The sequence below is a fragment of the Phocoena sinus genome, chromosome 9, assembly GCF_008692025.1.
Source record: "Phocoena sinus isolate mPhoSin1 chromosome 9, mPhoSin1.pri, whole genome shotgun sequence".
Classification (NCBI taxonomy): Eukaryota; Metazoa; Chordata; class Mammalia; order Artiodactyla; family Phocoenidae; genus Phocoena; species Phocoena sinus.
The window spans coordinates 47,845,108-47,873,102 of record NC_045771.1 but is presented as its reverse complement, the minus strand read 5'-3'; the positions used below and the strand labels follow the sequence as shown (position 1 = coordinate 47,873,102).

General features: G+C 41.8%; 1 protein-coding gene and 1 pseudogene across 3 annotated transcripts in view; one reads left to right on the top strand and one right to left on the bottom strand.

Annotated features, from left to right (window-relative positions):
* CREB5 (cAMP responsive element binding protein 5) overlaps positions 1-27,995 on the top strand; it is a 417,963-nt gene that overhangs the window by 374,569 nt on the left and 15,399 nt on the right. For 2 of the 3 annotated variants that reach the window (XM_032643594.1, XM_032643595.1), the window contains exons 8-9: positions 22,754-23,077; positions 27,502-27,729. In XM_032643594.1, the coding sequence (XP_032499485.1) occupies positions 22,754-23,077; positions 27,502-27,729 (552 nt within the window). Of the gene's footprint in view, positions 1-22,753; positions 23,078-27,498; positions 27,730-27,995 lie in introns of all 3 variants that reach the window. The other variant, XM_032643593.1, reaches the window with a different exon arrangement.
* LOC116759691 lies at positions 1,073-22,112 on the bottom strand (annotated as a pseudogene).

The following is a 27,995-nucleotide window of genomic DNA, read 5'->3' as shown; positions in this document are numbered from 1 at the left end:
TCTCTCACCAGAGACATGAGTACTGTATTGAGTTGGTTTTCATGTTTGATGTTTTATAGGTATTCTTTGAACCAACCTTCAAATTCAGGACAATATTAAATCTAAATTCACAAATCATCAGGTCTGATTCATGAGATGTGTAGATTTTGGCTGATATTATTTTGTAACCATTAAGTTCTGAAATGATCAAAACTGACTTAATAGGAGAAGCTTTGCCTCTTACCTGGGTAATTATTGTCATTTAGAAGGAAATCAACCAGGCTGGTGATCTTCCAGCCCCATCTCCACACTTCACTGTGGGTGTCTGTTTTAAAATTTGAATGGCAAGTGCTTTGGGGAAACATTACCTAATTAGCCCTGGGTGAGAAATTCTCTTCTGTGGTGTCCTTTTGATAATATACTTAATTGACAACTGATGTTACCGCGATCTGAATTTTATCTGAGATCAAAGCTAAGCAAAGAGCAGGAGAGAGTGCTTTTGGAGGGCTTACCATCTCTGCACATGAAGAGTGTGCAAAATTAGGATTCAGAAAGAAGTGTAACTGTTATTTCAGAAGGTAGATTAATATAGTACTAAGTACCAGTGTGCTCAGCGTGAATCTTGAATACACACTCCTAGAGTCCCTGATGTTCATCCTGTGATACACACTCTATCTTTAAGTGAAAAATGGAGACTAGTTTAAAAATTTTAAACCTGGGATGATAAAAGAAAGACTTAGAAGAATGAGTACATGCTTCTTTCCATTCATTTTCCCTGTCTATATTTCCCCAGTCTTCCAAGAACACCAAGGGAGGCAATATTGTGTAGCCAGATTGAGTAACTTAGATGTATTTTTTCTTGTTGGAATCTGATTTAAAGATTCCCCACCCTCACCCCTGGGAAAATAGTTGGGGTTGGTTGCAAAAGAGTATAATATTTACTTCTTTGTTTGTTTAAAAATTGAGTTTTTAGTACATATCCCTCCTACTTCCAGCAAGGATTCTTTTTGGTTTTTGGTGGTTTTTTTTTTTGACAAGAAAGTAGGATTTATTGGTGGGCATGAGTAAGGAGGGGACAGCAACAAGGCTTTCATTAGTGCAGGGCCCGCTGTTTGTCCAGAGGGCCACGATTAGGGATGTATTTGGCCCCACAGCCATCCGGGATAAGCCGCTTTTCTGCCACCGTGTTTTCAAATTCGTCGGAGTTAAACTCAGTAAATCCCCACTTCTTGGCTATGTGGATCTTCTGGCGGCCAGGGAACTTGAACTTGTCCCTGCGGAGGGCCTCAATCACACGCTTCTTGTTCTGTAGCTTGGTGCGGATGGACATTATGACTTGGCCAATGTGGACCCTGGCCACTGTGCTCTGGGGCTTTCCAAAGACACCGCGGCCTATCAGCTCCAGCACAGGACAACATCTTGTTGATGCGGATGGCAGTGGAAGAGGTGGAGCTGCACTCGGATGTGAAAACCATCTTTGCCACAGCTTTTCACCACATACTTGTTGGCACAAATACAGGGAGCCTCCAGGGCTTCAGAGGAGCGCTGCTCATACCCATCCGACACACCATGTGGCCACAGAGTGGGAACTCATCCACCTTTGACCTCTTCCGCCCCAGGTCAAAGATGCGGATCTTAGCATCAGGGACACCTCGGCAGAAGCGAGATTTTGGGTACGGCTTGTTCTTACAATACCGGTAACAGCAAGCGGGGCGGCGTCCCACGGTGACACCATGATCTTTAGTGGCGCGCCGGAGGGAAAGAGGCGCTCCCACGCCCGCTCACGCCTTATATAGGCAGTCTGTATTCACGCGTAGGAACCATGGAGTCCGGGAGAGGGCGGGTAGACGCCCTCAGGTCGAATTCTACCTGAGATCAAAACTAAGCAAAGGGCAGTGGACTGACGAGAGTGCTTTTGGAGGGCTTATCTCTCGGCACACATGAAGAGTGTGCAGAATGAAGTCCACTCTTGCAGAAGCAGTAGTCTGTAAATGCAGATGGCCCTCCCCCTGGTCAGCTGGGCTTCCCCCACGTGAAGTCTGCAGCCTCCAATATGCTCTTCAAAGCATTATGCCATTCTGAAAGTCAGGCTGGACGCTGGGTGGAATGTGTCACAGAAACGGAAGAACTACTCCCCATTGCTAGAGCTGCCATCACTATTTCCACTGGGCTTAGCAGTGACACGTTTGGTTAACCATTTTGTTAGCCTCCGGTTAACCACGCATGCTTTGAAAACCTTACAGAAGTGGGGAGATGTCTATATATAATGTTATTCATAGAAAAAGCAACCCCACGAGATACAGTTCTTTCCTTAGCTGCCACACCAAATCCAGACTCTCTATAACTGGCATTTGGTGAAAGGAAGAAATCACTTGATAAACACCCTTTGGTGATTAATTTATCTGTAAACTAGGGTGGAGTGGAAAATTCTCTAAAAAAAGGGAATGGAGCTTGTCTGAGTTTGGAGTCCTTTGACTCAATCTTGTATCCACTTTTCTTTTACAATGATTCTGCCTTATCATTGTATACGAATAAATACAAATATCAGAGCCCTTGGGTAGAGCATGTTTTCCACCTCCAGTTGAGCTGACTTCCTTTCCTCCTCTATATCTTTTTCCCTTCTCTCTGGCCTTTTGCCTCTTTCTTCCTTTTTGCGTTTTCCACATGCTTTTTATATTATCTACCATCTTCTTCTAACTAGGCAAACTGTCAGGCTGCACCACAAAGAACAACGTCAGGTTCAAATCCCTTGTCTACACTGGCTCTCGAGCAGGTGACTTAACATTTATTTCTTCAGAGGAATTTCCCACATCGTCAGATCATGGGGGATGATCTTCATCACCTACCTCGAAGGTTTAATATCTGCAAAGAACTTTGCTCGCTCTAGAAGGAAGGCACTGATTTAGGACAAGCTACTACATTATTGTCAGTCCCCGGTGAGTAGTTGCTTAGGAGAAATTTGGAGTCAGAAAAGAAATTGCTTAAGCTGGAAGAGAAGACAGTTCATGAAAATGATATCTTAAGCTTGTTAGAAGATAAATTCTTAGGCTATTTTCAATGAATAAATCAAACAGAAAGCTTTCTATTTGGCGTTTTTAGAACGGTACTCAGTTGTGACAATATGATTTAAAGAGGTGGTTCCACATTCCCCACTCCACCACCCCCATTACTTAGGTTGTAGGCAGTGTAACAGTAGAGTTAGATCTCTGGTTTATTGAATTGTACACCATGGAGACAATGGAAATGAAGAGGTAAAAAGATAGCTTAGCAAGAGACTGTAATTTCACTCTTAAAAGTGTGCCAAATAGTTAATGTATTCTGCTAGTCATACCTCCTGAAACAAGAAAAGCTCTCCAATTAGAAAAGAGTACAGAAAACTTATTCTTCAACAGCTAGATATTAATGGAATTTTTAAAATGCGTGTGAGAATCAACATGATTTGGATACACATCAGCTCAGAAAAAAAAGTTGTTCCTCATTTTTTGGCTGGAAATGCTCTGGACTATCATCTTCTTGGGCCTAATTCAAAAGTTCTCCTTAAGCATAACTTTTTATAAACACACAAACAACCAAACTCTTCATAAATTATAAATGGCTTCTCTTGGAAATGCCTTAAATGTAGATATGCATTATAAAAAATATTTTTTTTGCCTTAAATGTTAACATCAACCAAAAAAACCCCCATCTTTTGTGTTTTGTTTTAGTTTCCCCATGCACAGCTTTATTCTTGCTGCTGTGTTTTGCCTAGAAACCCAAAGATTGTGCTGTGATAGAAGCTTTTATTAATGATGGTGCTCCTTCATCCCAAGTCTCTCCCAGGTTTCTCCTGGTCCTTCCTGCTCAGTGAGAACAGGCCATTGACAAATGGCATTACTGATTCTCCATGTGCTCAGAGCCCAGGGGCTATTGGTGGATGTGCTGTCTGTGTTATCTGAGAGCTGCTGAGTTGCACACCATACAGTCCAGACCACTCACAGGCGGACCGGGAAGTCTTTTTTAGGAGGATGGTAGAGCCATCACAGCAAGCTGATTTGGCTATTGGTCCAGTGGCTTTGGACCATGAACACTTACAAAGCACCCCCCAAAAAACTTAAGCAGCACTTAATGATCAGAGTTTATTACACACTCTTTCTCTTCCCCACCCCCATCCCCAGTCTTCTCCCACATCTTTGTTGACATGCTTGGGGGGACTCAAGCAGGGATCAGATCAGAGGCAAAGGAGAGTGTGGAGAACAGAATGTACCATATACCATTTTACCAAGAAGAAAATCAGAACTGGACATACGCCACATGTTAGTGAGGTGTGGATATCGATACCAAGGGGCAGGACAACTTATACTTCCATACAATCTACTACCCATAGTTTAAGAGAAACACATGGAGACTCTTTACCTATAATAAGCTTGTGGCCCCCTTGGCCAGACAACACAGGTCTCCACAAGGAATGGCACACATCTTGCCATTCCCCAGCAAGTGGAATAAAGCTAGAACACGACAATATGGAACAGCCGTCTTGGAGAAGCCTTGCCAACACCAGGCAGAGGTGTGTCCGGGAAGGTCCTTTTAGTCAGACATTCAGATGCAGAAGTTTGAGCACCCGAGTTACTGAGAGGTGTCCTCTGGGGATGGAGTGGGGGTGGGAGGGCAGTGCCCACTGAACACAGCTGCTCTAGGAAGGGTGTGGGTAAGGATCTGATGGAGGACTGGTGATGGGGTGCCTGGCTGCTCCACCCAAGCAGCACACTGCCAAGTCGTGGACCTCCCGCCTCCGACACTGCCGTGCAGTGGCCCTTCATGATGGTCATCAAGCACACACCCAAGGACTGCTGTGCATTAAAAGGGGAGCAATTGGTATAGTTAATGTTGCCCGCTGTCCATCTTTCTTGGGATGATGGGAAGTGTAGCAGTGAGGAGAAATCCTATCCATCACTATTCATTGCATCACTTTTTTGCCCAGTAATGAGGTCACCCCACTCAGGAAGGGCCCTGGGATGCACATATGGTATCAAGTTTGCTGTGGGAACTTGAATCTGAATTTCATGACTTCTGTGCAATTAAAGCCCCAAACTTAGTTGCATTAACATGGATTTTCCGTAGTGAGTTATAAATGCAAAGTTCTATGTTTCATATGTCTTTTTCTAACATATGTTACTGCCTGTGTCTCTGATTAAAAGCTCGTCCAAAATAAAATAACAAAGGATGACTTTTTTTTCCAATAGAACTTTCCTCTATAAAAGCTAGAAATAAGCCCTTACCTAAAATTACCCAGGCTTGCAGGTGCTGGGTTTTGGGGTGTGTGTAGTGTTCACTAGCAAGACAAAGGGCATTATTCTCCCTGCAACCACCACCAGAAGGCATTCTTTCTGTGGAGAAAATTGTAGGCCAACGCTTTAAAGACATTCCATGGCTAGGCACCACTCCTGGAGACTTGCAGGCAGCAGGCAGGCAGGAAGGCAATCATCAAATATTTATTCTAAGGCCACTGTGTATTCAGCACCTTTAAAATTGCCAGGGAAACCAGCCAGGAGCATGTAATACCTGCTAGGGCCAAGTTAGTACCCAAGGTCATTCCGTAGTGCTTAAGGAGCTCAGTAATCTGAAAGGAGCAGGGAACCCTGAAACTGTAAGATGGCAGTATCTCACCTGGGTATGGGGATATTGACAGAATAGGAGAATAAAATCCAAGAAAAGACTCATTAACTAAAGCCGATACTTAACAGTTGCACCACCCCCATCTTTTCCTTTTACATCCCCCCTAACCGACACCCAGCTCCCATTCCCTACACACAACACACACACACACACACACACACACACACAAGCATGCACTACTACTACCATTCACCATCATCATCACCTCTGCCCAGAAACTGAACCGGATGGATCAAGCCATCAGTTTGTTTGTTTTTTTAAAATAATGAACACATTTTAAAAATAATAAGGCAAATGTGCTAAGCTGTGCAAATACAAGGATATTCATCACAGTGTCCTTAGAGAGGGAAAATGGTAGCAGCATGTATGGAACATCAACTGAGAATTGGGATACTCCCCGCGAGAAAATCCAACATCTATTAGGCATGACGTGAGATTTTGTGGGGGGCAGGGATATGGGGACACGGGCTTGTATGGCACACATCCTGGCCTGTGCAGAGGTGAGCAGGACTCTCACCCTCTTGCATTAAGTTCTCTAATCTAGTTTTGTTGATGCAGCTGAAAAGTCACGTTAGTTGTTTTGACATGTGCGTCACATAGGGGTGCTCTACAAAGTCATCCGAAATCCCTGCATCCTCTGTTACATATGTAACCGCCAAGCTACGTCTCCCCTGAGCTTCCAGTGTACAGTACTGGTGTTTTGGGGGGTTTGTTTTTGTTAACCAAGCATAATTTGTTACACTAATCCCCATTAAATTTCTCATATTGGATTCCTTGATGCTAGTCTGCCAAGACCTTTTTGGATACTGGTTCATCATCCAGTGTATTTAACACTCTCTTACTAGCTTTGTATCATACACAGTTGACGGATGTGGCTTCTGCACTTTCTCTTTAGTTCTAAGCCAGCTGGGAGATGCTAGAATTGTAGAAAAAAGAGGGTGCCAGTGTCTGGCAGAGGAGTCAAATGCCCTGAGACATACCGAAATCCTGGCGTGGACCTTATCCACTCCAGGGCAAAGTATCTTTCTGGCTTTTATTGTTCACGATACAGTGTTTCACTTAAGGTGACGTCATAGTGAATATCAGTCATTCTCAGATGAAGTCGAGAGTTTCTATTAGCCCTATTAAACGATAAGAGATTCTTATTTTGCTTAAGTGCTTTATTTTTAAAATAATTTTTAATTGACAAAATTCATATAACATAAAATTAGCCATTATAAATTGTACCTTTCAGTGGCATTTAGTACATTCAAAACGTTGTGCAGGGCTTCCCTGGTGGCGCAGTGGTTGGGAGTCCGCCTGCCGATGCAGGGTGCGTGGGTTCGTGCCCCAGTCCGGGAGGATCCCGCGTGCCGCGGGGCGGCTGGGCCCGTGAGCCATGGCCGCTGGGCCTGCGCGTCCGGAGCCTGTGCTCCGCAGTGGGAGAGGCCACAGCAGTGAGAGGCCCGCGTACTGCAAAAAAACCCAAAAAAAAAACCCTTGTGCAACCATCACCTTTATCTAGTTCTAAAATATTTGCATCACCCCCAAAGGAAACCCTGTACCCATTAAGCAGTTACTCCCCATTCTCCCCTCCCCCCAGCCCCTGGCAATCACTACTCTGTTTTCTGTCTCTGTGCATTTACCTATTCTAGATATTTTGTGTAAATGGATTCATACACTATGTGACCCTTTCTGTCTGGCTTTTTCCATTTGATAATGTTTTTGAGATTCATGTATGTTTCCGCAGGTATCAGAACTTCATTCCCTTTTACGGATGAGTAATATTCCATTGTGCTTTATTTTGAATTTTAAAAATCTAAAGTAAAACAAATATATTTTAATGCTAAGAAAAAGAGGTTAATATCTCCTTTTCTTATTTTTCATCAAAAGCTGTTATTAAAACTCTGCCAACAAAACAACTCCACTCTGTCCGACTAATTATTCAGTATATCCTTATGGCTTATACAGTTTCTTATTCCATTATGTATCCCCATGTCATAGAGGAGGAATTTGAAGCTCAAGGTGACCAGACAAGTTGGCGGAGCCAGGCTTTTAAACCTAGGTTTCTCACTCCAAGCCTTTTGTTCTTCTTCTGAAGTTCTCCGAAACAATGACATTTCTTTCTTTATTTTAGACATTCATACAACTCACTTCTCCAACAGATTCCTACCCCTTAGCAGCCATCAACTCAGACCCTCTCTCTAATGGAATTGGGAGCTCAGGATCCTGCCCTCATTAGTTAGGTAGATTAGGACATGTAGAGCCAGGTGGTTTACTTATCTGAGGACTTATTTAAAGCTGTCTTACAGTAGAATGAAGACTAGCTCCTGCCCTCAGAACAGCAGTTGGTTCTGAAATTCACTAAGATGCACAGCCTGGGCTTCCCTGGTGGCGCAATGGTTGAGAGTCCGCCTGCCGATGCAGGAGACATGGGTTCATGCCCCGGTCCGGGAAGATCCCACGTGCCGCGGAGCGGCTGGGCCCGTGAGCCGTGGCCGCTGAGCCTGCGCATCCGGAGCCTGCGCGTCCGGAGCCTGTGCTCCGCAACGGGAGAGGCCACAACAGTGAGAGGCCCGCGTACCGCAAAAAAAAAAAAAAAAAAAAAAAAAATGCACAGCCTCTTAAAATGCTCACCAGCCTGCTGAGTTATAAATGACAGCCCCTGAGTCAAAGAGATGCAGGGAAGCAGTATCTGAAATAGAACAATTCTATAAGTGTGTGTTCATTAATTTCTTCACTTAAGAATAAATTGAAGGCTCAGTCTTGCAGAATTGTAATTACTATACGATTTAGACTTTAATATAAAAAGGGTGGCAGGGAAATTGCTTAAGATTTGTCTCTGGGGTTTGTTTGGCTTTTTAACCACCGAAGTTTAACATGTCACCTAGCGCTTAGGTCTGCTTTACCTCACTTTAGAAGTTATACCCGCAAATGGACAATGAGAGAGTGAAATCAAACACTGAATTCTTTTCCTTGCTTACATTAGAATTGCCGAAGTTCCACTTTTCTGAGGTACCATCCTTATTTGTGAGATTTCCTTGCATCATTTTCCAGTGGACTAGAGTATTGATGTATAATACAATTCCTTTGTGTTTTTTAATAATTACATCATTTCTAATATCTTCAGAGTTAATACTTTTTAATGACAACATGACAAAGAGTATAAATAGTTTTCCTCCCAGACCCTATAGGATCCTCCCCTTTCCCTGGTAATCTCTTCTGCCAACCTGGTAGCCTTTTTTGAAATTTTACTACCAAACCAAAATCTAAAGCAGAAGAGTACTTAAACTGTGAAACCATCAGAGCTGAGTTACATTATACAAGTTTTGAAAGGAACATACTTTATTCCAAGTGATTAAGCCGGGTGTGATTTTAATTAATTTTCTTAACAATGATTCTGAAATAAATGTGGATTTTAAGATCCACTCTGCTGTCAGAGTTATATGATCATTCTCAACAGACATCCTGAAGCCAAGATGTGAATCTGGGCATTAAAGCTATTTCTGCCTTGGCTAAGCGAAGTGCATAGTTTGTGTAACTATCCGTGGCACCCTCTCATCCCTACCTCTCTCCAACTTTGGGAAGCATTTTGGGATCCAGCTGGCGACATAGTGTCATAAAATTCCATGGATAAATATCAGTTATTTTTCGTGAATTCAGAGACTTAATTTCAGAAATCCTTGATACCTAGAGCAAGTCAGTAATCATCGATATTGCAAGCACTCCTCCAGTGAAGACTTCTGGAGGTGTCACACCATTGACCATGTGGACCATTCAGGACCCTGTGTTACCACCTCAGCTGATCAACTATGTTGGGAAGGAGAACGAAAGAGGAAATTACATTTACAGAAATACATTGGGGTGGCCACTGATGGCGATTGTTTCATGTTCAAAAGGAAATATGAAGATGGATTTTCTCTTATTTTCATATAGATAGTCTCTCACTTGTGGTCAATCAGCAACACTACATTTTGATGTTATCACGTTCTTTTCTGGAACAAAACCCAAGAGCCGTTTTTAATTAAAACCTTTCTAGAAAGAATGCTTCAACCATGCCTACCCCCCATCCAACTGAATTTCAAATATTTGTTTAATTCGGTTTGGCTTTCAGAGTCTGTAAAGCATAAGCAATCGGCCGAGCTGAAAATGGAGAAGAAATGTTTTTAAAGTTCCACAAATGTTTCTAATGGGCAAGAGTGAGTTGTTAATGGGAGATAAATTGCCTGGGGTGGGTGTGGGTGGGTGTGTCGTGCGAGTGTGCTCACGCAGGCCACATGCGTGCACCCACGTGGAGGTAATGACGTTTGCGTGTACCTGGGCCTCACAGGACATGCTGTGATGCAAAACTGTGCTAAGCTGGAGAGTAAAGAGGTGCTGGGACGGGGCCACCATGGCAGCGGTCGTGCATGGTATGGGATGAGGTAGATAGCTGGTTTCTTACCAGAACTCAGATCCTGGGCAGCAGGCCCATCCTCCCATTGGGAACAGTGAACAAGGAGCTGATAAAATACACAGACCGAATGAAAATGACCCCTATTGACTGAAACCAGCTGTGTCAGGCTTCTCGCTGTCTCTCCTGATTTGCTCTCTCAAATAAATGGATGTGGTAGAGGATGAGAGAAAGTAAACAGAATCATTTTTTCTTTCTTGCAGTCGCACCTCAGTAACAGCCCTGGTTTTTGTAGCTGAAAAATATGTTTATTTGCTCATTAATTTCCCTCTCTCTCCCTTGCCTTTTCTTGGCATTGGGTAGAATGTTATTTAAAATAAGACACAGTTCGGCTTCAAAAAGAAAAAAATCATTCTGCAAAATACAGCTTGGACTCATTTGCTGGTCATTTATCATCCCTAAGAGAGTGGGGTACAAATATCTTTATTTGGTATGTTTTAATGATTTATAGGGCGATGACTCTTGTTGGCACCAGGATACAGGGAAGCAGCAGTCTCTTTAGGACTTTTCGAAGTGCCCCAAACTGTTTAGAAATGACATGGAGAATATTAAATGTGGTATACGCACAGCAGCTCGATAATCATTTGTCTTCACCGCCTTCCTTTCAAAGATGAGGTAGGCTGGTGCTTTGGGGGTGGACTCAACCCACAGGCCTGAGATTCTCTAAGGGGTGCTTAAAAGTCTTCATTTCCACACTCGGGTGTGTGTGTTTTCTTTCCAGTACTTCAAAAAGGCTTTGGTTTTCTGTGTCTCCCATTTCCTTCGGGTAGTGGGCAAATAATAATGTGCCTAACATTAGTGCCCAATAAATATTTGTTGAACGAACAGTTAAATGGAATGTTATAAGGCTTATTAGCATTATTGCCTTGGCATGAAACCTGCAAGAATAGACTTGAGGCAATCAAGTAATTTCCCTTAACAGTGCAAGCTAATTATTTGAGAGATGAAGATCTGGTGCATAGTGTTTATTTGTCAGGCTCCATTTGCTCCTAATTGAAGGTAGAAAAGTTGTTTGTAGCATTGAAGGGATAACATAGTGACCCACTGCTAAACAGCTTTTCAATTTTCCATGCTACTCTTTCAGGGAAGATGTATCAAGATGAAGTTAATGCGCATTCCTTTTGTTTATTTGTGTTTTCTATTTTTCTGTTATCGCTTTTTTTAGATTTTTAAAATTTATTTATTTATTTTTGGCTGCATGGTGTCTTAGTTGCAGCACGTGGGATCTTCGTTGAGGCGTGCCTTTTGTTGCGGCGTGCGGGCTCCTCGTTGCGGTGCGTGGGCTTCTTTCTAGTTGTGGCGTGCGGGTTTTCTCTTCTCTAGTTGTGGCGCTCAGGCTCCAGAGCACGTGGGCTCTGCAGTTTGCAGCTCGCGGGCTCTAGTTGAGGCGCGCAAGCTCAGTAGTTGTGGCATGCGGGCTTAGTTGCCCTGCCACACGTGGGATACTAGCTCGCCGGCTAGGGATCGAACCTGCATCCCCTGCATTGTAAGGCAGATTCTTTACCACTGGACCACCAGAGAAGTCCCTTCTGTTATCATTTTTAGAGGGCAGGCAGGGTGTGGAGCAGGGATCTCTTTTGACAGTAATTTAAAAATCCACCTACCTGCCTGTATGACTTCTGAAGTCATTCTGCTAATGTTGGTTGTCTGATAAAATTGTCCTTTCATATGAATGCCACCTGCAGTGATCCAAGATGAAAATGCTACATTCGCATCCTAAACCTCAGAAACTTCCATTTCTTCATTCATTCCAGAAATATGAATTCAGTGCCCAATATGTGCCAGGCTCCGTGCTAAAGCTTTGCATTTAATACTGAGCAAAATCCAACATGGTTCCTGCTGTCATGAAGCTTATAATCTGGGATGGTTGGTGGGTATTAACTGAATGATCATACTAAAAATCGTAACTACAAACTGAATTTTAAAAAGAGGAATATGGTTCTACTGGGTCCATGTAACAACAGGAATTGATTTAGACCAGGAGACCAGGGAGAAGTTTACTAAGGAGGATCCTGCGGCTGAGAGCTCTAGAATGTCTGAGGAAAAGGAAAGATCATCCCAGGCAAGAAGATGATCAAATGCAAAGCGTTGGTGGGAAGGCCGGGCCACACTCCTCAGTGCCTATGCATATACTATATTAAGGGCTTGACCTTCATCCTCTGAACATTGGAAAGACCTAGAACGGTAATATATCTGAAGGTTAGGAAGTAGGGCTAGGGAGAACAGATACCTGGACCTTATCAGATCTGTGTTTGGGGGGTGGGGAATATAAGGACCCATTCTTCATAAATGTAACGAGAGGTGATCGTGCTAAGCTCTGGATGGTCCTTTGCTGCAGTTGAGCTGCCTGGAAATTCTCACCACCCACCCTTCCCTCTGCCAAGTTTTGGAACGAGTGTATCTGGGTCTCCACTTGTGTGCTGGACTGTGCAGCAATGCCATCTTGTCATTTTTTTCTGGGTCCTGCTCTTCTTTCTGCCTTTCCTTTTAATGATGGGGAGGTGGTATAACACAGTTTATTCCTGTTTTGGCAAAGTATGCATGGCAAGCCTTTCAGCCCCTTCTCTGCTGGCGTAGAGAACAGGCTGTGGAGGTAACTCACCTCCACCCCTCTCCAGCGGCGAGAGCTTGGGCACGTGGCTTAGTCTCTCTTTGTGCCTTGCAGGGTTGTTCTGAGGATTAGGTGAGTTAATACTTGTGAAACACAGAACGAGGAGTGGCACATAGTGAGTGCTCAGTTGATGCCAGCAGTTATTATTAGCTGTTTTTACTGATACGGCAAGGTGTCAAAGATGTGTATTGTTGAAGTGAAAAAAAGCAAGATACGAAACGATATATCATAAAAAGGGCTTGCACAAACGTATTCTGATAAACGTTAAGGATATGTCTGCGGATACTTGGTGGTTATATCTGAGGAATGGGTCTTAGAAGGAAGAAGGTAGGCAGGTAGTTTTTACTTTCTCACCACATATTCTTCTTTGTTTGTTTTGTTTTTTGCGGTACGCGGGCCTCTCACTGCTGTGGCCCCTCCCAACACGGAGCACAGGCTCCGGACGCGCAGGCTCAGCGGCCATGGCTCACGGGCCCAGCCGCTCCGCGGCATGTGGGATCTTCCCAGACCAGGGCATGAACCGGCGTCCCCTGCGTCGGCAGGCAGACCCTCAACCACTGCGCCACCAGGGAAGCCCCACCACATATTCTTGTAGTAGTTTTTTTTTTTTTTTTACTATGCAGCTGTATATTTTTATAATAATGAAATTATAAAGAATAGTCTAGAAAATCCATCAATAGTATTTGCTATGTCAATTAAAAAATAAAGATCTCAGTATATTTTTTCATAATTTTCTCCACTTTTAAGTTTGGAGGTGTCACTTAGAAACTTTTCTTGGAGTAAAGAAACGTGTGTCTGAAGTCCAGCAATTCATCCAATGTTCACTTCTTTGTTTATGTTCTATTCAAATAAGAGTTTTTTAAACCACGTGCTATCCCATTGTTATAAAATTATTCTACTTGTTCTTCCGTCTCTTCGTACGCATAGAGAGAGCTGTCTGGAATACTGTTCACCCACCAAACAATGCATTTGGTTCATTGGTTGCTGACTTCATTGTACTTTTAAGAGTTGCTTAAATTTTTTATAATGAGCATTTTTATAAAAACACTGAAATCGGGGCTTCCCTGGTGGCACAGTGGTTGAGTCCGCCTGCCGATGCAGGGGACACGGGTTCGTGCCCCGGTCCGGGAAGATCCCACATGCCGCGGAGCGGCTGGGCCCGTGAGCCATGGCCGCTGAGCCTGCGCATCCGGAGCCTGTGCTCCGCAATGGGAGAGGACACAACAGTGAGAGGCCCGCGTACCGCAAAACAAAACAAAACACTGAAATCATTTCTAAAAATTGGAGATGAGGAGTATCTGTTCACTTTTCTGTTTAGTAATAAACACAGTATGAAGCATCTAATCATTGCCAGGGATTCAGGAAGCTTAACTTTTTCAGGATGATCCTGGTGCAGGTCAGTAGCTTCTGTGTGGTACATGTTGCTCATGAAAGAGGAGGCAAGTGGGCTCCGTGGTTACTGCATCAGGACACAGGAAATGTATTCAGTGATTATCGGATATTAACATATAGTCTGGCAAACTGCCCCCCCTTTTTTTAACAAGTGGAGGCTGTTTACATTTGACTAAAGATTTTGACGAATTGAATTGGTACTTATCAATAGTTTAGTCTGACCAGCTGAGAATCATTAATATTGTACAGGGCTGGCACATGGTTGCTTCCATCATCATTTAAATACAACTCTTCCATTTCGCAGTGATTACACGCCACCATCATCAATCAGATAAGAATGCAAATCAGGAGAGAACTTTGAGTCCCGTAGTAAATATTTTATGAAGCCAATGTAAGCTTGCCAACTAGATATCATCTCTGCAGAAGACACATTTCCAAGGGGTAACTGCATTATACAGTACTTAGTACATTGTGCCCCTCAGGATATGATGATAATTGTCCATGTACAAGAAAAAACAATTTTGAAGAAACTGCGACCAAGTTGATTGCCAACTGATTTTTTTTTTAACATCTTTATTGGAGTATACTTGCTTTACAATGGTGTGTTAGTTTCTGCTTTATAACAAAGTGAATCAGCTATACCTATACATATATCCCCATATCTCATCCCTCTTGCGTCTCCTTCCCTCCCACCCTCCCTATCCCACTCCTCTAGATGGTCACAAAGCACTGAGCTGATCTCCCTGTGCTATGCAGCTGCTTCCCACTAGCTATCTATTTTACGTTTGGTAGTGTATATAAGTCCATGCCCCTCTCTCACTTTGTCCCGGCTTACCCTTCCCCCTCCCCGTGTCCTCAGGTCCATTCTCTACATCTGCGTATTTATAACTGTCTTGCCCTTAGGTTCTTCACAACCTTTTTTTTTTTTTTAGATTCCCTATATATGTGTTAGCATATGGTATTTGTTTTTCTCTTTCTGACTTACTTCACTCTGTATGACAGACTCTAGGTCCATCCACCTCACTACAAATAACTCAATTTCGTTTATTATTTCATTTATTTTTATGGCTCAGTAATATTCCATTGTATATATGTGCCACATCTTCTTCATCCATTCATCTGTCGATGGACACCTAGGTTTCTTCCATGTCCTTCCTATTGTAAATAGAGGGGCAATGAACATTGTGGTACATGACTCTTTTAAAATGATGGTTTACTCAGGGTTTATGCCCAGTAGTGGGATTGCTGGGTCGTATGGTAGTTCTGTTTTTACTTTTTTTAAGGAACCTCCATACTGTTCTCCATAGTGGCTGTATCAATTTACATTCCCACCAGCGGTGCAAGAGGGTTCCCTTTTCTCCACACCCTCTCCAGCATTTATCGTTTGTAGACTTTTTTTGGCAGTACGCGGGCCTCTTACTGCTGTGGCCTCTCCCGTTGCAGAGCACAGGCTCCAGACGCGCAGGCTCAGCAGCCATGGCTCACGGGCCCAGCTGCTCTGTGGCATGTGGGATCTTCCCAGACCGGGGCACGAACCCGTGTCTCCTGCATTGGCAGGTGGACTCTCAACCACTGCGCCACCAGGGAAGCCCCTGTTTGTAGACTTTTTTGATGATGGCCATTCTGACTGGTGTGAGGTGATACCTCATTGTAGTTTTGATTTGCATTTCTCTAATGATTAGTGATGTTGAGCATCCTTTCATGTGTTTGTTGGCAATCTGTATATCTTCTTTGGAGAAATGTCTGTTTAGGTCTTCTGCCCATTTTTGGATTGGGTTGTTTGTTTTTTTGATATTGAGCTGCATGAGCTGCTTGTATATTTTGGAGATTAATCCTTTGTCAGTTGCTTCGTTTGCAAATATTTTCTCCCATTCTGAGTGTTGTCTTTTCATTTTATGGTTTACGGTTTCCTTTGCTGTGCAAAAGCTTTTAAGTTTCATTAGGTCCCATTTGTTTATTTTTGCTTTTAGCTCCATTTCTCTAGGAGGTGGATCAAGAAGGATCTTTCTGTGATTTATGTCAAAGAGTGTTCTGCCTATCTTTTCCTCTAAGAGTTTTATAGTGTCTGGCCTTATATTTAGGTCTTTAATCCATTTTGAGTTTATTTTTGTGTATGGTGTTAGGGAGTGTTCTACTTTCATCATTTTACATGTAGCTGTCCAGTTTTCCCAGCACCACTTATTGAAGAGGCTGTCTTTTCTCCATTGTATATTCTTGCCTCCTTTATCAAAGATAAGGTGACCATACGTGCGTGGGTTTATCTCTGGGCTTTCTATCCTGTTCCACTGATCTATATTTCTGTTTTTGCGCCAGTACCATACTCTCTTGATTACTATAGCTTTGTAGTATAGTCTGAAGTCAGGGAGCCTGATTCCTCCAACTCCGTTTTTCTTTCTCAAGATTGCTTTGGCTATTTGGGGTCTTTTGTGTTTCCATACAAATTGTGGAATTTTTTGCTCTAGTTCTGTAAAACATGCCTTTGGTAGTTTGATAGGGATTGCATTGAATCTGTAGATTGCTTTGGGTAGTACAGTCATTTTCACAGTGTTGATTCTTCCATCCAAGAACATGGTATATCTCTCCATCTTTTTTTATCTCTTTAATTTCTTTTATCAGTGTCTTATAATTTTCTGCATACAGGTCTTTTGTCTCCTTAGGTAGGCTTATTCCTAGGTATTTATTCTTTTTGTTGCAGTGGTAAATGGGAGGTTTCCTTAATTTCTCTTTCAGATTTTTCATCATTAGTGTATAGGAATGCAAGAGATTTTGTATCTCTTGCATTAATTTTGTATCCTGCTACATTACCAAGTTCATTGATTAGCTCTAGTAGTTTTTTGATGGCATCTTTAGGATTCTCTAGGTATAGTATGATGTCATCTGCAAACAGAAACAGTTTTACTTCTTTTCTGATTTGGATTCTTTTTATTTTTTTCTTCTCTGATTGCTGTGGCTAAAAGTTCCAAAACTATGTTGAATAAGAGTGGTGAGAGTGGGCAACCTTGTCCTATTCCTGATCTTAGTGGAAATGATTTCAGTTTTTCACCATTGAGAACGATGCTGGCTGTGGGTTTGTCATATATAGCCTTTATTATGTTGAGGTAAGTTCCCTCTATGCCTACTTTCTGGAGTGTTTCTATCATAAATGGGTGTTGAATTTTGTCAAAAGCTTTTTCTGCATCTATTGAGATGATCATATGTTTTTTTCTCCTTCAATTTGTTAATATGGTATATCACATTGATTGATTTGCCTATATTGAAGAATCCTTGCATTCCTGGGATCAACCCCACTTGATCATGGTGTATGATCCTTTTAATGTGCTATTGGATTCTGTTTGCTAGTATTTTGTTGAGGATTTTTGCATCTATGTTCATCAGTGATATTGGCCTGTAGTTTTCTTTCTTTGTGACATCTTTGGTTTTGGTATCAGGGTGATGGTGGCCTTGTAGAATGAGTTTGGGAGTGTTCCTCCCTCTGCTATATTTTGTAAGAGTTTGAGAAGGATAGGTGTTAGCTCTTCTTTAAATATCTGATAGAATTCACCTGTGAAGCCATCTGGTCCTGGGCTTTTGTTTGTTGGAAGATATTTAATCACAGTTTCAATTTCAGTGCTTGTGATTGGTCTGTTTATATTTTCTATTCCTTCCTGGTTCAGTCTCGGAAGGTTGTGCTTTTCTAAGAATTTGCCCATTTCTTCCATGTTGTCCATTTTATTGGCATATAGTTGCTTGTAGTAATCTCTCATGATCCTTTGTATTTCTGTAGGGTCACTTGTTACTTTTCCTTTTTCATTTCTAATTCTATAGATTTGAGTCTTCTCCCTTTTTTTCTTGATGAGTCTGGCTAATGGTTTATAAATTTTATCTTCTCAAAGAACCAGCTTTTAGTTTCATTGATCTTTGCTATCATTTCCCTCATTTCTTTTTCATTTATTTCTGATCTGATCTTTATGATTTCTTTCCTTCTGATAACTTTGGGGTTTTTTTGTTCTTCTTTCTCTAATTGCTTTAGGTATAAGTTTAGGCTGTTCGTTTGAGATGTTTCTTGTTTCTTGAGGTAGGATTGTATTGGTATAAACTTCCCTCTTAGAACTGCTTTTGCTGCATCCCATAGGTTTCGGGTTGTCGTATTTTCATTACCATTTGTTTCTGGTATTTTTTTATTTCCTCTTTGATTTCTTCAGTGATCTCTTGGTTATTTAGTAGTGTATTGTTTAGCCTCCGTGTGTTTGTATTTTTTACAGTTTTTTTCCTGTAATTGATATCTAGTCTTATAGCATTGTGGTTGGAAAAGATACTTGATACAATTTCAGTTTTCTTAAATTTACCAAGGCTTGATTTGTGACCCAAGATATGATCTATCCTGGAGAATGTTCCATGAGCACTTGAGAAGAAAGTGTATTCTGTTGTTTTTGGATGGAATGCCCTATAAATATCAATTAAGTCCATCTTGTTTAATGTATCATTTAAAGCTTGTGTTTCCTTATTTATTTTCATTTTGGTTGGTATGTCCATTGGTGAAAGTAGGGTGTTAAAGTCCCCCACTATTATTGTGTTACTGTCGATTTCCCTTTTTATGGCTGTTAGCATTTGCCTTCTGTATTGAGGTGCTCCTATGTTGGGTGCATAAATATTTACAATTGTTATATCTTCCTCTTGGATCGATCCCTTGATCGTTATGTAGTGTCCTTCTTTGTCTCTTTTAATTGTCTTTATTTTAAAGTCTATTTTGTCTGATATGAGAATTGCTACTCCAGCTTTCTTTTGATTTCCATTTGCATGGAATATCTTGTTCCATCCCCTCACTTTCAGTCTGTATGTGTCCCTAGGTCTGAAGTGGGTCTCTTGTAGACAGCATATATATGGGTCTTGTTTTTGTATCCATTCAGCCAGTCTGTGTCTTTTGGTTGGAGCATTTAATCCATTTACATTTAAGGTAATTATTGATCTGTATGTTCCTATTACCATTTTCTTAATTATTTTGGGTTTGTTATTGTAGGTCTTTTCCTTCTCTTTTGTTTTCTGCCTAGAGAAGTTCCTTTGACATTTGTTGTAGAGCTGGTTTTGTGGGCTGACTTCTCTTAGCTTTTGCTTCTTTGTAAAGGTTTTAATTTCTCCATCGAATCTGAATGAGACCCTTGCTGGGTAGAGTAATCTTGGTTGTAGGTTTTTCCCTTTCATCCCTTTAAGTATGTCCTGCCACTCCCTTCTGCCTTGCAGAGTTTCTGCTGAAAAATAACAGTTAATAAGCTGTTAACCTCATGGGGATTCCCTTGTATGTTATTTGTTGCTTTTCCCTTGCTGCTTGTAATATTTTTTCTTTGTATTTAATTTTTGATAGTTTCATTAATATGTGTCTTGGCATGTTTCTCCTTGGATTTATCCTGTATGGGACTCTCTGTGCTTCCTGGACTTGACTGTTTCCTTTCCCATATTAGAGAAGTTTTCAACTATAATCTCTTCAAATATTTTCTCAGTCCTTTTCTTTTTCTCTTCTTCTTCTGGGACCCCTATAATTCGAATGCTGGTGCATTTAATGTTGTCCCAGAGGTCTCTGAGACTGTCCTCAATTCTTTTCATTCTTTTTTCTTTATTCTGCTCTGAGGCAGTTATTTCCAGTATTTTATCTTCCAGGTCACTTATCCATTCTTCTGCCTCAGTTATTCTGCTATTGATTCCTTCTAGAAGTTTTTAAATTTCATTTATTGTGTTGTTCATCATTGTTTGTTTGCTCTTTAGTTCTTCTAGGTCCTTGTTAAACATTTCTTATATTTTCTCCATTCTATTTCCAAGATTCTGGGTCATCTTTACTCTCATTACTCTGAATTCTTTTTCAGGTAGACTGATTATTTCCTCTTCACTTGTTTGTTCTGGTGGGTTTTTACCTTACTCCTTCATCTTCTGTGTATTTCTCTATCTTCTCATTTTGCTTAACTTACTGTGTTTGGGGTCTCCTTTTCACAGGCTGCAGGTTCGTAGTTCCCGTTGTTTTTGGTGTCTGCCCCCAGTGAGTAAGGTTGCTTCAGTGTGTTGTGTAGGCATCCTGTTGGTGGGGACTGGTGCCTGTGTTCTGGTGGATGAGGCGGGATCTTATCTTTCTGGTGGGCAGGACCATGTCCGGTGGTGTGTTTTGGGGTGTCTGTGAACTTATTATGATTTTAGGCAGCCTCTCTGCTAATGGGTGGGGTTGTGTTCCTGTCTTGCTAGTTGTTTGGCATGGGGTGTCCAGCACTGGAGCTTGTTGGTCATTGAGTGGAGCTGGGTCTTAGTGTTGAGACAGAGATCTCTATGAGAGCTCTCGTCAATTGATATTACAAGGGGCTGGGAGGTCTCTGGTGGACCAATGTCTTGTACTCAGCTCTCCCACCTCAGAGGCTCAGGCCTGACATCTGGCCAGAGCACCAAGACCCTGTCAGCCACACGGCTCAGAAGAAAAGGGAAAAAAGAAAGAAAGAAAAATAAAGTTATTAAAATAAAAAATAAATTATTAAAATTAAAAAATAAAGTAATTAAAGAAAAGAGAGCAACCAAACCAATAAACAAATCCACTAATGATAACAAGCGCTAAAAACTATCCTAAAAATAAAAAAACGGACAGACAGAACCCTACGACAAATGGTAAAAGCAAAGCTATACAGACAAAATCACACGAGGAAGCATACACATACACACTCACAAAAAGAGAAAAAGGGGGAAAAATATATATATATATAAAGGAAGAGAGCAACCAAATCAATAAACAAATCTACCAATGATATAATAAGTTCTAAATACTAAACTAAGATAAACATAAAGCCAGAAACAAATTAGATGCAGAAAGGAAACCCCAAGTCTACAGTTTCTCCCAAAGTCCATTGCCTCAGTTTTGGGATGATTCGTTGTCTATTCAGATATTCCAGAGATGCAGGGTACATCAAGTTGATGGTGGAGATTTAATCTGCTGCTCCCGAGGCTGCTGGGAGAGATTTCCCTTTCTCTTCTTTGTTCGCACTGCTCCTGGGGTTCAGCTTTGGATTTGGCCCCGCCTCTGCGTGTAGGTCGCCCTCTGGTATCTGTTCTTTTGGGAGGTCTGAGGTCTTCTGCCAGCGTTCAGTAGGTGTTCTGTAGGAGCTGTTCCACATGTAGATGTGTTTTTGATGTATTTGTGGGGAGGAAGGTGATCTCCACGTCTTACTCCTCTGCCATCTTGAAGGTCTTTCCCGCCAACTGATTCTTTAAATCTGGCCCAGACTCTTTTATTTATTTATTTATGGCTGCGTTGGGTCTTCGTTGCTTTGTGTGGGCTTTCTCTAGTTGTGGTGAGTGGAGGCTACTCTTTGCTGCAGTGCGCGGGCTTCTCATTGCGTTGGCTTCTCGTTGCGGAGCACAGGCTCTAGGCGTGTGGGCTTCAGTAGTTGCAGCACGTGGGCTCAGTAGTTGTGGCTCGCAGGCTCTAGAGTGCAGGCTCAGTAGTTGTGGCGCATGGGCTTAGTTGCTCCGTGGCATGTGGGATCTTCCCAGATCAGGGCTCGAACCCGTGTCCCCTGCATTGGCAGGAGGATTCTTAACCACTGCGCCACCACAGAAGCCCGGCCCAGACTCTTTAAATCTGGCCCACTGCCTAATTTTGCACAGTACAGGAGCTAAAAATGGTTTTTACATTTTAAAATGATGGAAAAATATCAAAAGTAGAATAGCATTTCGTGTCATGTGAAAGTTATATGAAATTCAGATATCCTGTCCCTGTCCAATATAAGTAAAGTTGTATTGGAACACAGCATAGTCATTTGTTTACATACTGTATACAGCTGTTTTTGTGCTAAAAGGGCTGAGTTGAGTAGTTGTGAGAGACCTTAAGGCATGCAATGAGGAAAACATTTACTATCTGACTTTTTATAGAAAAGCTTGCTGAGCCCTGCTTAGAGATCAGATTCAGGGAGAAGTTATTTGTGTACATGTCTGTTTGCTTATTGATGGATGATGCTTTTGTGTTGGACGTACCTGGCCTGTGATGTGGTCATCAAAGAAGCTGTAGGAGTGCAGTGGTCCATATTCTTCTACTTTCCTCATTTCCTTCCCAAAGTCAGAAGAACGTTATTATTATGTGAGAAAATTAGATTATTAAAGGGACTGTGAGAAGTATCATAGTAACAAATGGAAAGATCTACATATTGACTCAAGAAGTTATGGATTTCTTATCTAATTTGAAGACTTAACATTAGTTCTGTTCCTATATTCCAAAATTTGAAGTGATTTCCTCTTTGGGTCTGAGAAATCTTTTGAAAGGCAAAAATCTTTTATTCTTATGACTCATCATAAAACGCAGTGCCATATCGGATGGGCCCTTCGTTCAGCGGCAGTATCACATTGAATGGTTCCATTGGGTTTATACTTGCATTTGGCTGTCAGTAGGATATGATTAACAACTGGATAGTAGGAAATACCTTTTAGCAGAATATCTAGGGTATCCTGCTCATTTCCCATGACAGTTGAATTAATTAACATTCATGGCTGACATTGATACTTCTACGTACCATAATATATATGAAAATTTGAAATTAATATAAAAGTCATACTGCTACCAGTAAAAAAATGTTAACAATAGTACCATAAAATATTATAAAATTGAAAATATGAGTCATTTTGATTCAAAATCTCTATTGTGTACACAACTGACCTCAGCTGTCCCCTCTTGTTTTGTTCTGTTTCAGAGGTTGAAGGCTGCGTTGACTCACCACCCTGCTGCCATGTCAAATGGGAATATGAACACCATGGGACACATGATGGAAATGATGGGGTCCCGTCAGGACCAGACGCCACACCATCACATGCACTCACACCCACATCAGCACCAGACACTGCCAGCCCATCACCCCTACCCGCACCAGCACCAGCACCCAGCACACCATCCTCATCCTCAGCCCCATCACCAGCAGAACCACCCACATCATCACTCCCACTCCCACCTTCACGCACACCCGGCACATCACCAGACCTCGCCACACCCACCCCTGCACTCCGGCAACCAAGCACAGGTAGACCTTTTTCATCATCTCTTTCTCCCTTCTCGTTAACAGTACAAGCTCAAATATGGGGCTCACTGGCAGCAACCTTGTTTGACAAGCCCAGGTGTTCTGACACTCTGGGGGGCTCTGTTCATTTCCTAAGAGGTAATGGTTACCCATAAGACCCTACCAGATCGTAGTTTCTATAACTAATAAGGTAAATATCAGGTTTAGTTTCTAGGGGCAAACGTAAGCTTCAGGTTCTCCAAAATCTATTTTGCAGTGTGTTATAATGTTAACCCTAAAAAGTAACACCAATGGAGGATTAAGAATTTAAGCTTTAAAGAAAGATGTGAATAAAGGATGAGAAAAATAAGTTAATTCTAACCATGGTTCTATCTGCAGTACTTTATAACATCATAGAGACTCAATTTTGTCACCTGCAAAATGGAAGTTAAATACAATGGGCAATCTTCTGAATAACAGTAAGTGTTAAAAATATAAAGGGTAACAATTTCAGGTAGACAGAGAGGCCCGGTAATGGATGTTAGGGTGTAAGGTGTTGTGTAAATGGTAAAGAAAGGTGACTCATCCCACCCAGTGAGAAATGTGTTGGAGGGAGAAGGCAGAGAGCCAGGCTCTGTAGATGATCAGTTCAAGAGGAAGGCCAGATCCCAGTGGTGGAAAGTCACCAGGAGTGGCTAGAAAGAAAGCCAGCATTTAGACACAACTGGAAGAGGGTCGGGGGATCTGGCAGACGTTACGTCACCCAGCCCAAGAAGAGAGGCGGGTCCATGTATCCGAGTGAGTTTTAGTAAGTGGATGAAGGGCATGTCTAGGAGCATGGCTAGTCCTAGACATTTTGGACCTTCAAGTGGGATGACCTTTGTCAGTTCCCTCCAGCCATTCAAACTGCCAAGTTCCAACCAGCTGGGTCAGAATGGTGTCAGAAGCTTGGGATCACACTTATTCACTGTCTCCTCCATTGTCTGCCTCTGTACCTCTCACCGGGCAGCTTTTAGAGATCTTGCATCAACCCCTCCGACATACACCAGACCTGGACAGCCATCCACAAGATGTGTTATCCATAAGCAACTCTCCATTCAATAGATAAGCTTATTTATTAGCTAAGCTTACTTTTGCAAAGTTCTTAGAGGTATTCTATATAGCAAATAAGAGTGTAGGCTTTGGAGTGAGAAAACTTTCATTCTTTTCCCACCTTACTTGTTGTATGACTGTGGTCAGTAGATGAACCTCTCTAAGCCTCAGTTTTCCCATCTGTAAAAATGGGGTGATAATAGACCAAGCTCATAGACCCTCAGGAGTATTAAATAAGAGAATGTTTTGCCCTTGGCACAGTTTTCAATACATGATAGCCATGATTAATTCCAAACCGAATAATGTGATAGAAGCTTAGCAAGTAGTTTAGCAATAAAATGCTATCCAAAGCACCTTTTTAGTCATGTGCCATAGTAGGACATATATTTAGAAGGGAAAAAGAGAACTATAATAGATCAACTATAAACTATAATAAGGTCAAAGATAGGCAGATAGATTCACATGTATACTTATATTTTTAAAAAATGGATAGCATCAAGTTTTGGTTGCATTTGTGAGCGAGTTACTTCACAGACAAGCTTAACAGTTCATTAAATATAAAAGCCATTCATTGGCTAATTACGAATTAGCCAATTGCCCTCCATCTCAAGTCAGTAAGTGGCCAATTGTATATGCAATCAGTTAATTGCCTTTATAATTGGCTGCACAAAGTTGCTTTTTTATCCTATGCTACTAAAAAGAAAGAGTCCAGGTTGGTCTTGTTGAAATTTGAACAAGATCATTTAGACCATGTTCAAAATGCCACTGTTAGCTGTATTAACTTGGTTGATATTGAGATTCATGTCATGTGGCCTAATTGTATGATTATCAGAACAATAGAAGTTTATTAAGGTCATCAACTCTGAGATTCTACGATGACTTGGAATAAATTCTGTCATTTTGAAATTACAGTTAATTATTTTTGATCAAAATTTTCAGAGCATCTGTGTCAACATAATGCCATTCTATTTATTTTACTGAAGTATAGTTGGTTTATAATATTGTGTTAGTTTCAGGTGTACAGCAGAGTGATTTGGTTATGCATATATATCTATATTCTTTTTTATTCTTTTCCATTATAGTTTATTACAAGAACTATGAATATAGTTCCCTGTGCTATACAGTAAATCCTTCTTGTTTATCTATTTTATGTATGGTAGTGTGCCTCTGTTAATCCCATACTTCCAATTTATCCCTCCCACCCCACCCCTACAGAATGCTATTTTAAAAAGATAATGAAAAAAAAAAAAGATAATGGTAGGTAACGATAATTATCGTTTTTGATAATTTTGTTTAAAGCACAAATTCTGGTCTTAGGGTTGCATTTTCAATTTCTCCTGGCTTCTTGCGATTCTTTTGCATATAAGAATGTGACTTCAGAGTCCTGGTATCACTCCTTGGCCACCAGGAATTTCTCTTAACCAAACTACACCTTGACCCTGAACCTGGACTGCACCTGAAACCACCATGTAACTTACCCCTTTGGGTAAAGGCAGAGGAGAAGCATCAGGGGGTAAAGGCTTGTTAACGTTAGCGTGGTAGAATACAGTATTGAAAGAGAGGTCCCTGCACGGGAGATTAAAACCCAGTTTTACCTACTTGAGAGTCTTGTCTAGTGCTGGCAGTGAGAGATCACTAATTCATACAAAAAATGAATGAATTTATTTCATTCATTTTTTGCCTGTTAATCCCACACTCCCAGTTTATCCCTCCCACCCCACCCCGACAGAATGCAAAAATAGCCAGGTTAGCACCTTCTTTCCTAGTGCTTTGCTTTGCGGTGGTTAGCTCAGAAGTTACTGCACCTGAAATGACTAGTGCTAAACGTTTGCCAATAACAAGGAATACATCTTCATCAGCCGCTCTGGTGAGTAAGATCTTAGACAATTTATTTTGTTATTCCTCTTTGATTCGGAGGAAAGGAATTGCCAATGAACAGTTTTAGAAAATGTCTTTGCTTTAAACAAAATTACTGAGATGCAATCTAACCTCAGTCCTGAGACTGATTCTTTTTCAGTTAGTCATGGAGGGTTTGATAGAGTTTAGGATTAAAATATATCATCATCAGTCAGCTGATGTCAACCAGGAGCCATTATTAGTGCAATTACAGTCGTTCTGATTGATTTCAATCATAGGGTTGGAATGTGGTAGAAAAGGTGGCTTGGTTTCATTTTAAAAACTTTTTGCCTGTTATTTCTGCAGGTTAAATGCCTCTTGTAAAACAACTTTATAGGTATTACAGCCATAAGCCTGAGTGACTGAGCAATGAGAGGGAGGAGAAAAAAACCACCACCACCCTTTATTGAGAATGAAGAAAAGGGAAGGAGTGAAGTGCATTAGGGAAGCATTAGGTGTCCAGACTCATAAACTATCACTCATAGAAATTTCACTAGGTGCTGAGTGTCTTCTGTATGAAGGGAAATAAAGCCGTATGTGTGGGAGTCCCTAAAACCTTAGATGTTGTTGAGCCCCATGCAGACCTTACAAGGAATCTATAAGCATAGTAAAAACTTTTTAATAAAGTGCTTTGCCACTCCTAGGATTTCCTTATAATGTAAGTACATACAACCACCCCTCCCTGTCAACAGACACGGTGTATTAACAGGGCTCAGGGCTCAGTGCTGCATCACGATGGACTTTCAAAGGCCCCGCTTCCCAATCACCTAGAAATTCACCCACTCACCATCTCCTGTAACTCCTTCAGCCTTGGTCAAGCTCTGAGGAGGAGACAGGCCCATTTGCAGTTTGCAGGTCCAGCTAGGCATGTGCAGTAAGAACTGTGAAATTGTGACAAAAGGATTTCAGCTGCTTTCCAGGCTTCACGGGGTTCTTTTGATAGGAGTCACAATGGCAGTGCTGTCCCAGAGGTGTGTTCTAGGAACATGGTTTTGACACCATTAGTATGAAAGGCATTCACAACCTGCCCAGAAGGAGTTTTCTGCAGATGACAGAAGACTCGTCAGTAGGGTGACAGTCACCCTGACCTCTGTTTTCACCTGTTGCCATACATTGGCACTTTCAGATTTTACAAGGCACCTTAAATAAAACATTTTTAACATCTGAGGAGAAAAAAAGTGTTTCTTCTATCATGATTCAGCCAAATGCCAGTCAGGGGGAAAAAACCTACTTGACTCTCTTTTCGCAGATCATCCCTGTATCTTTTGCCAAAATATCACAGAAGATAGCAGGGTGATGCTTTTCCTTTTCATGAGCGTGATCTCATTGTTGACTTCATTCTTAGAAAACAAGTGTAATGTGCTAACTAAAACAAGCGACTCCCTGTGTTTTGCATTTCAACACCTTACCCAGCCGTTCCTCCTCTCTCCCCATCACCCCCTCCCTCTCTTTCCCAGCAGGTTTCACCAGCGACACAACAGATGCAGGCCACCCAGACAATACAGCCGCCTCAGCCCACAGGGGGGCGCCGGCGAAGGGTGGTGGATGAGGATCCTGACGAGAGGCGGCGGAAATTTCTGGAACGGAACCGGGCAGCCGCCACCCGCTGCAGACAGAAGAGGAAGGTCTGGGTGATGTCACTGGAAAAGAAAGCAGAAGAACTCACCCAGACAAACATGCAACTTCAGGTGCAGGCCACTGTCTCTCTCCCCAGGACTCAAAGGCCCTGTGTAACATTGGCATTTCCTGCCCCGGCAGGCACTTGTTGACCCTAAGCACTAACACCACCCCTTAGCCCACAGAGCAACTGCAGGCGTATTCCTCAAGGTTGATTAGTTCCGAGACACTCTACAAAACAAAACAACCATTCAGTTTTACATCAGTCTGCTCTGAGGAGGGAAACCCTGCCCAATTAAGTTATAGGGCTGGGAGCAGAAGCTTGGTCAGACAGAGG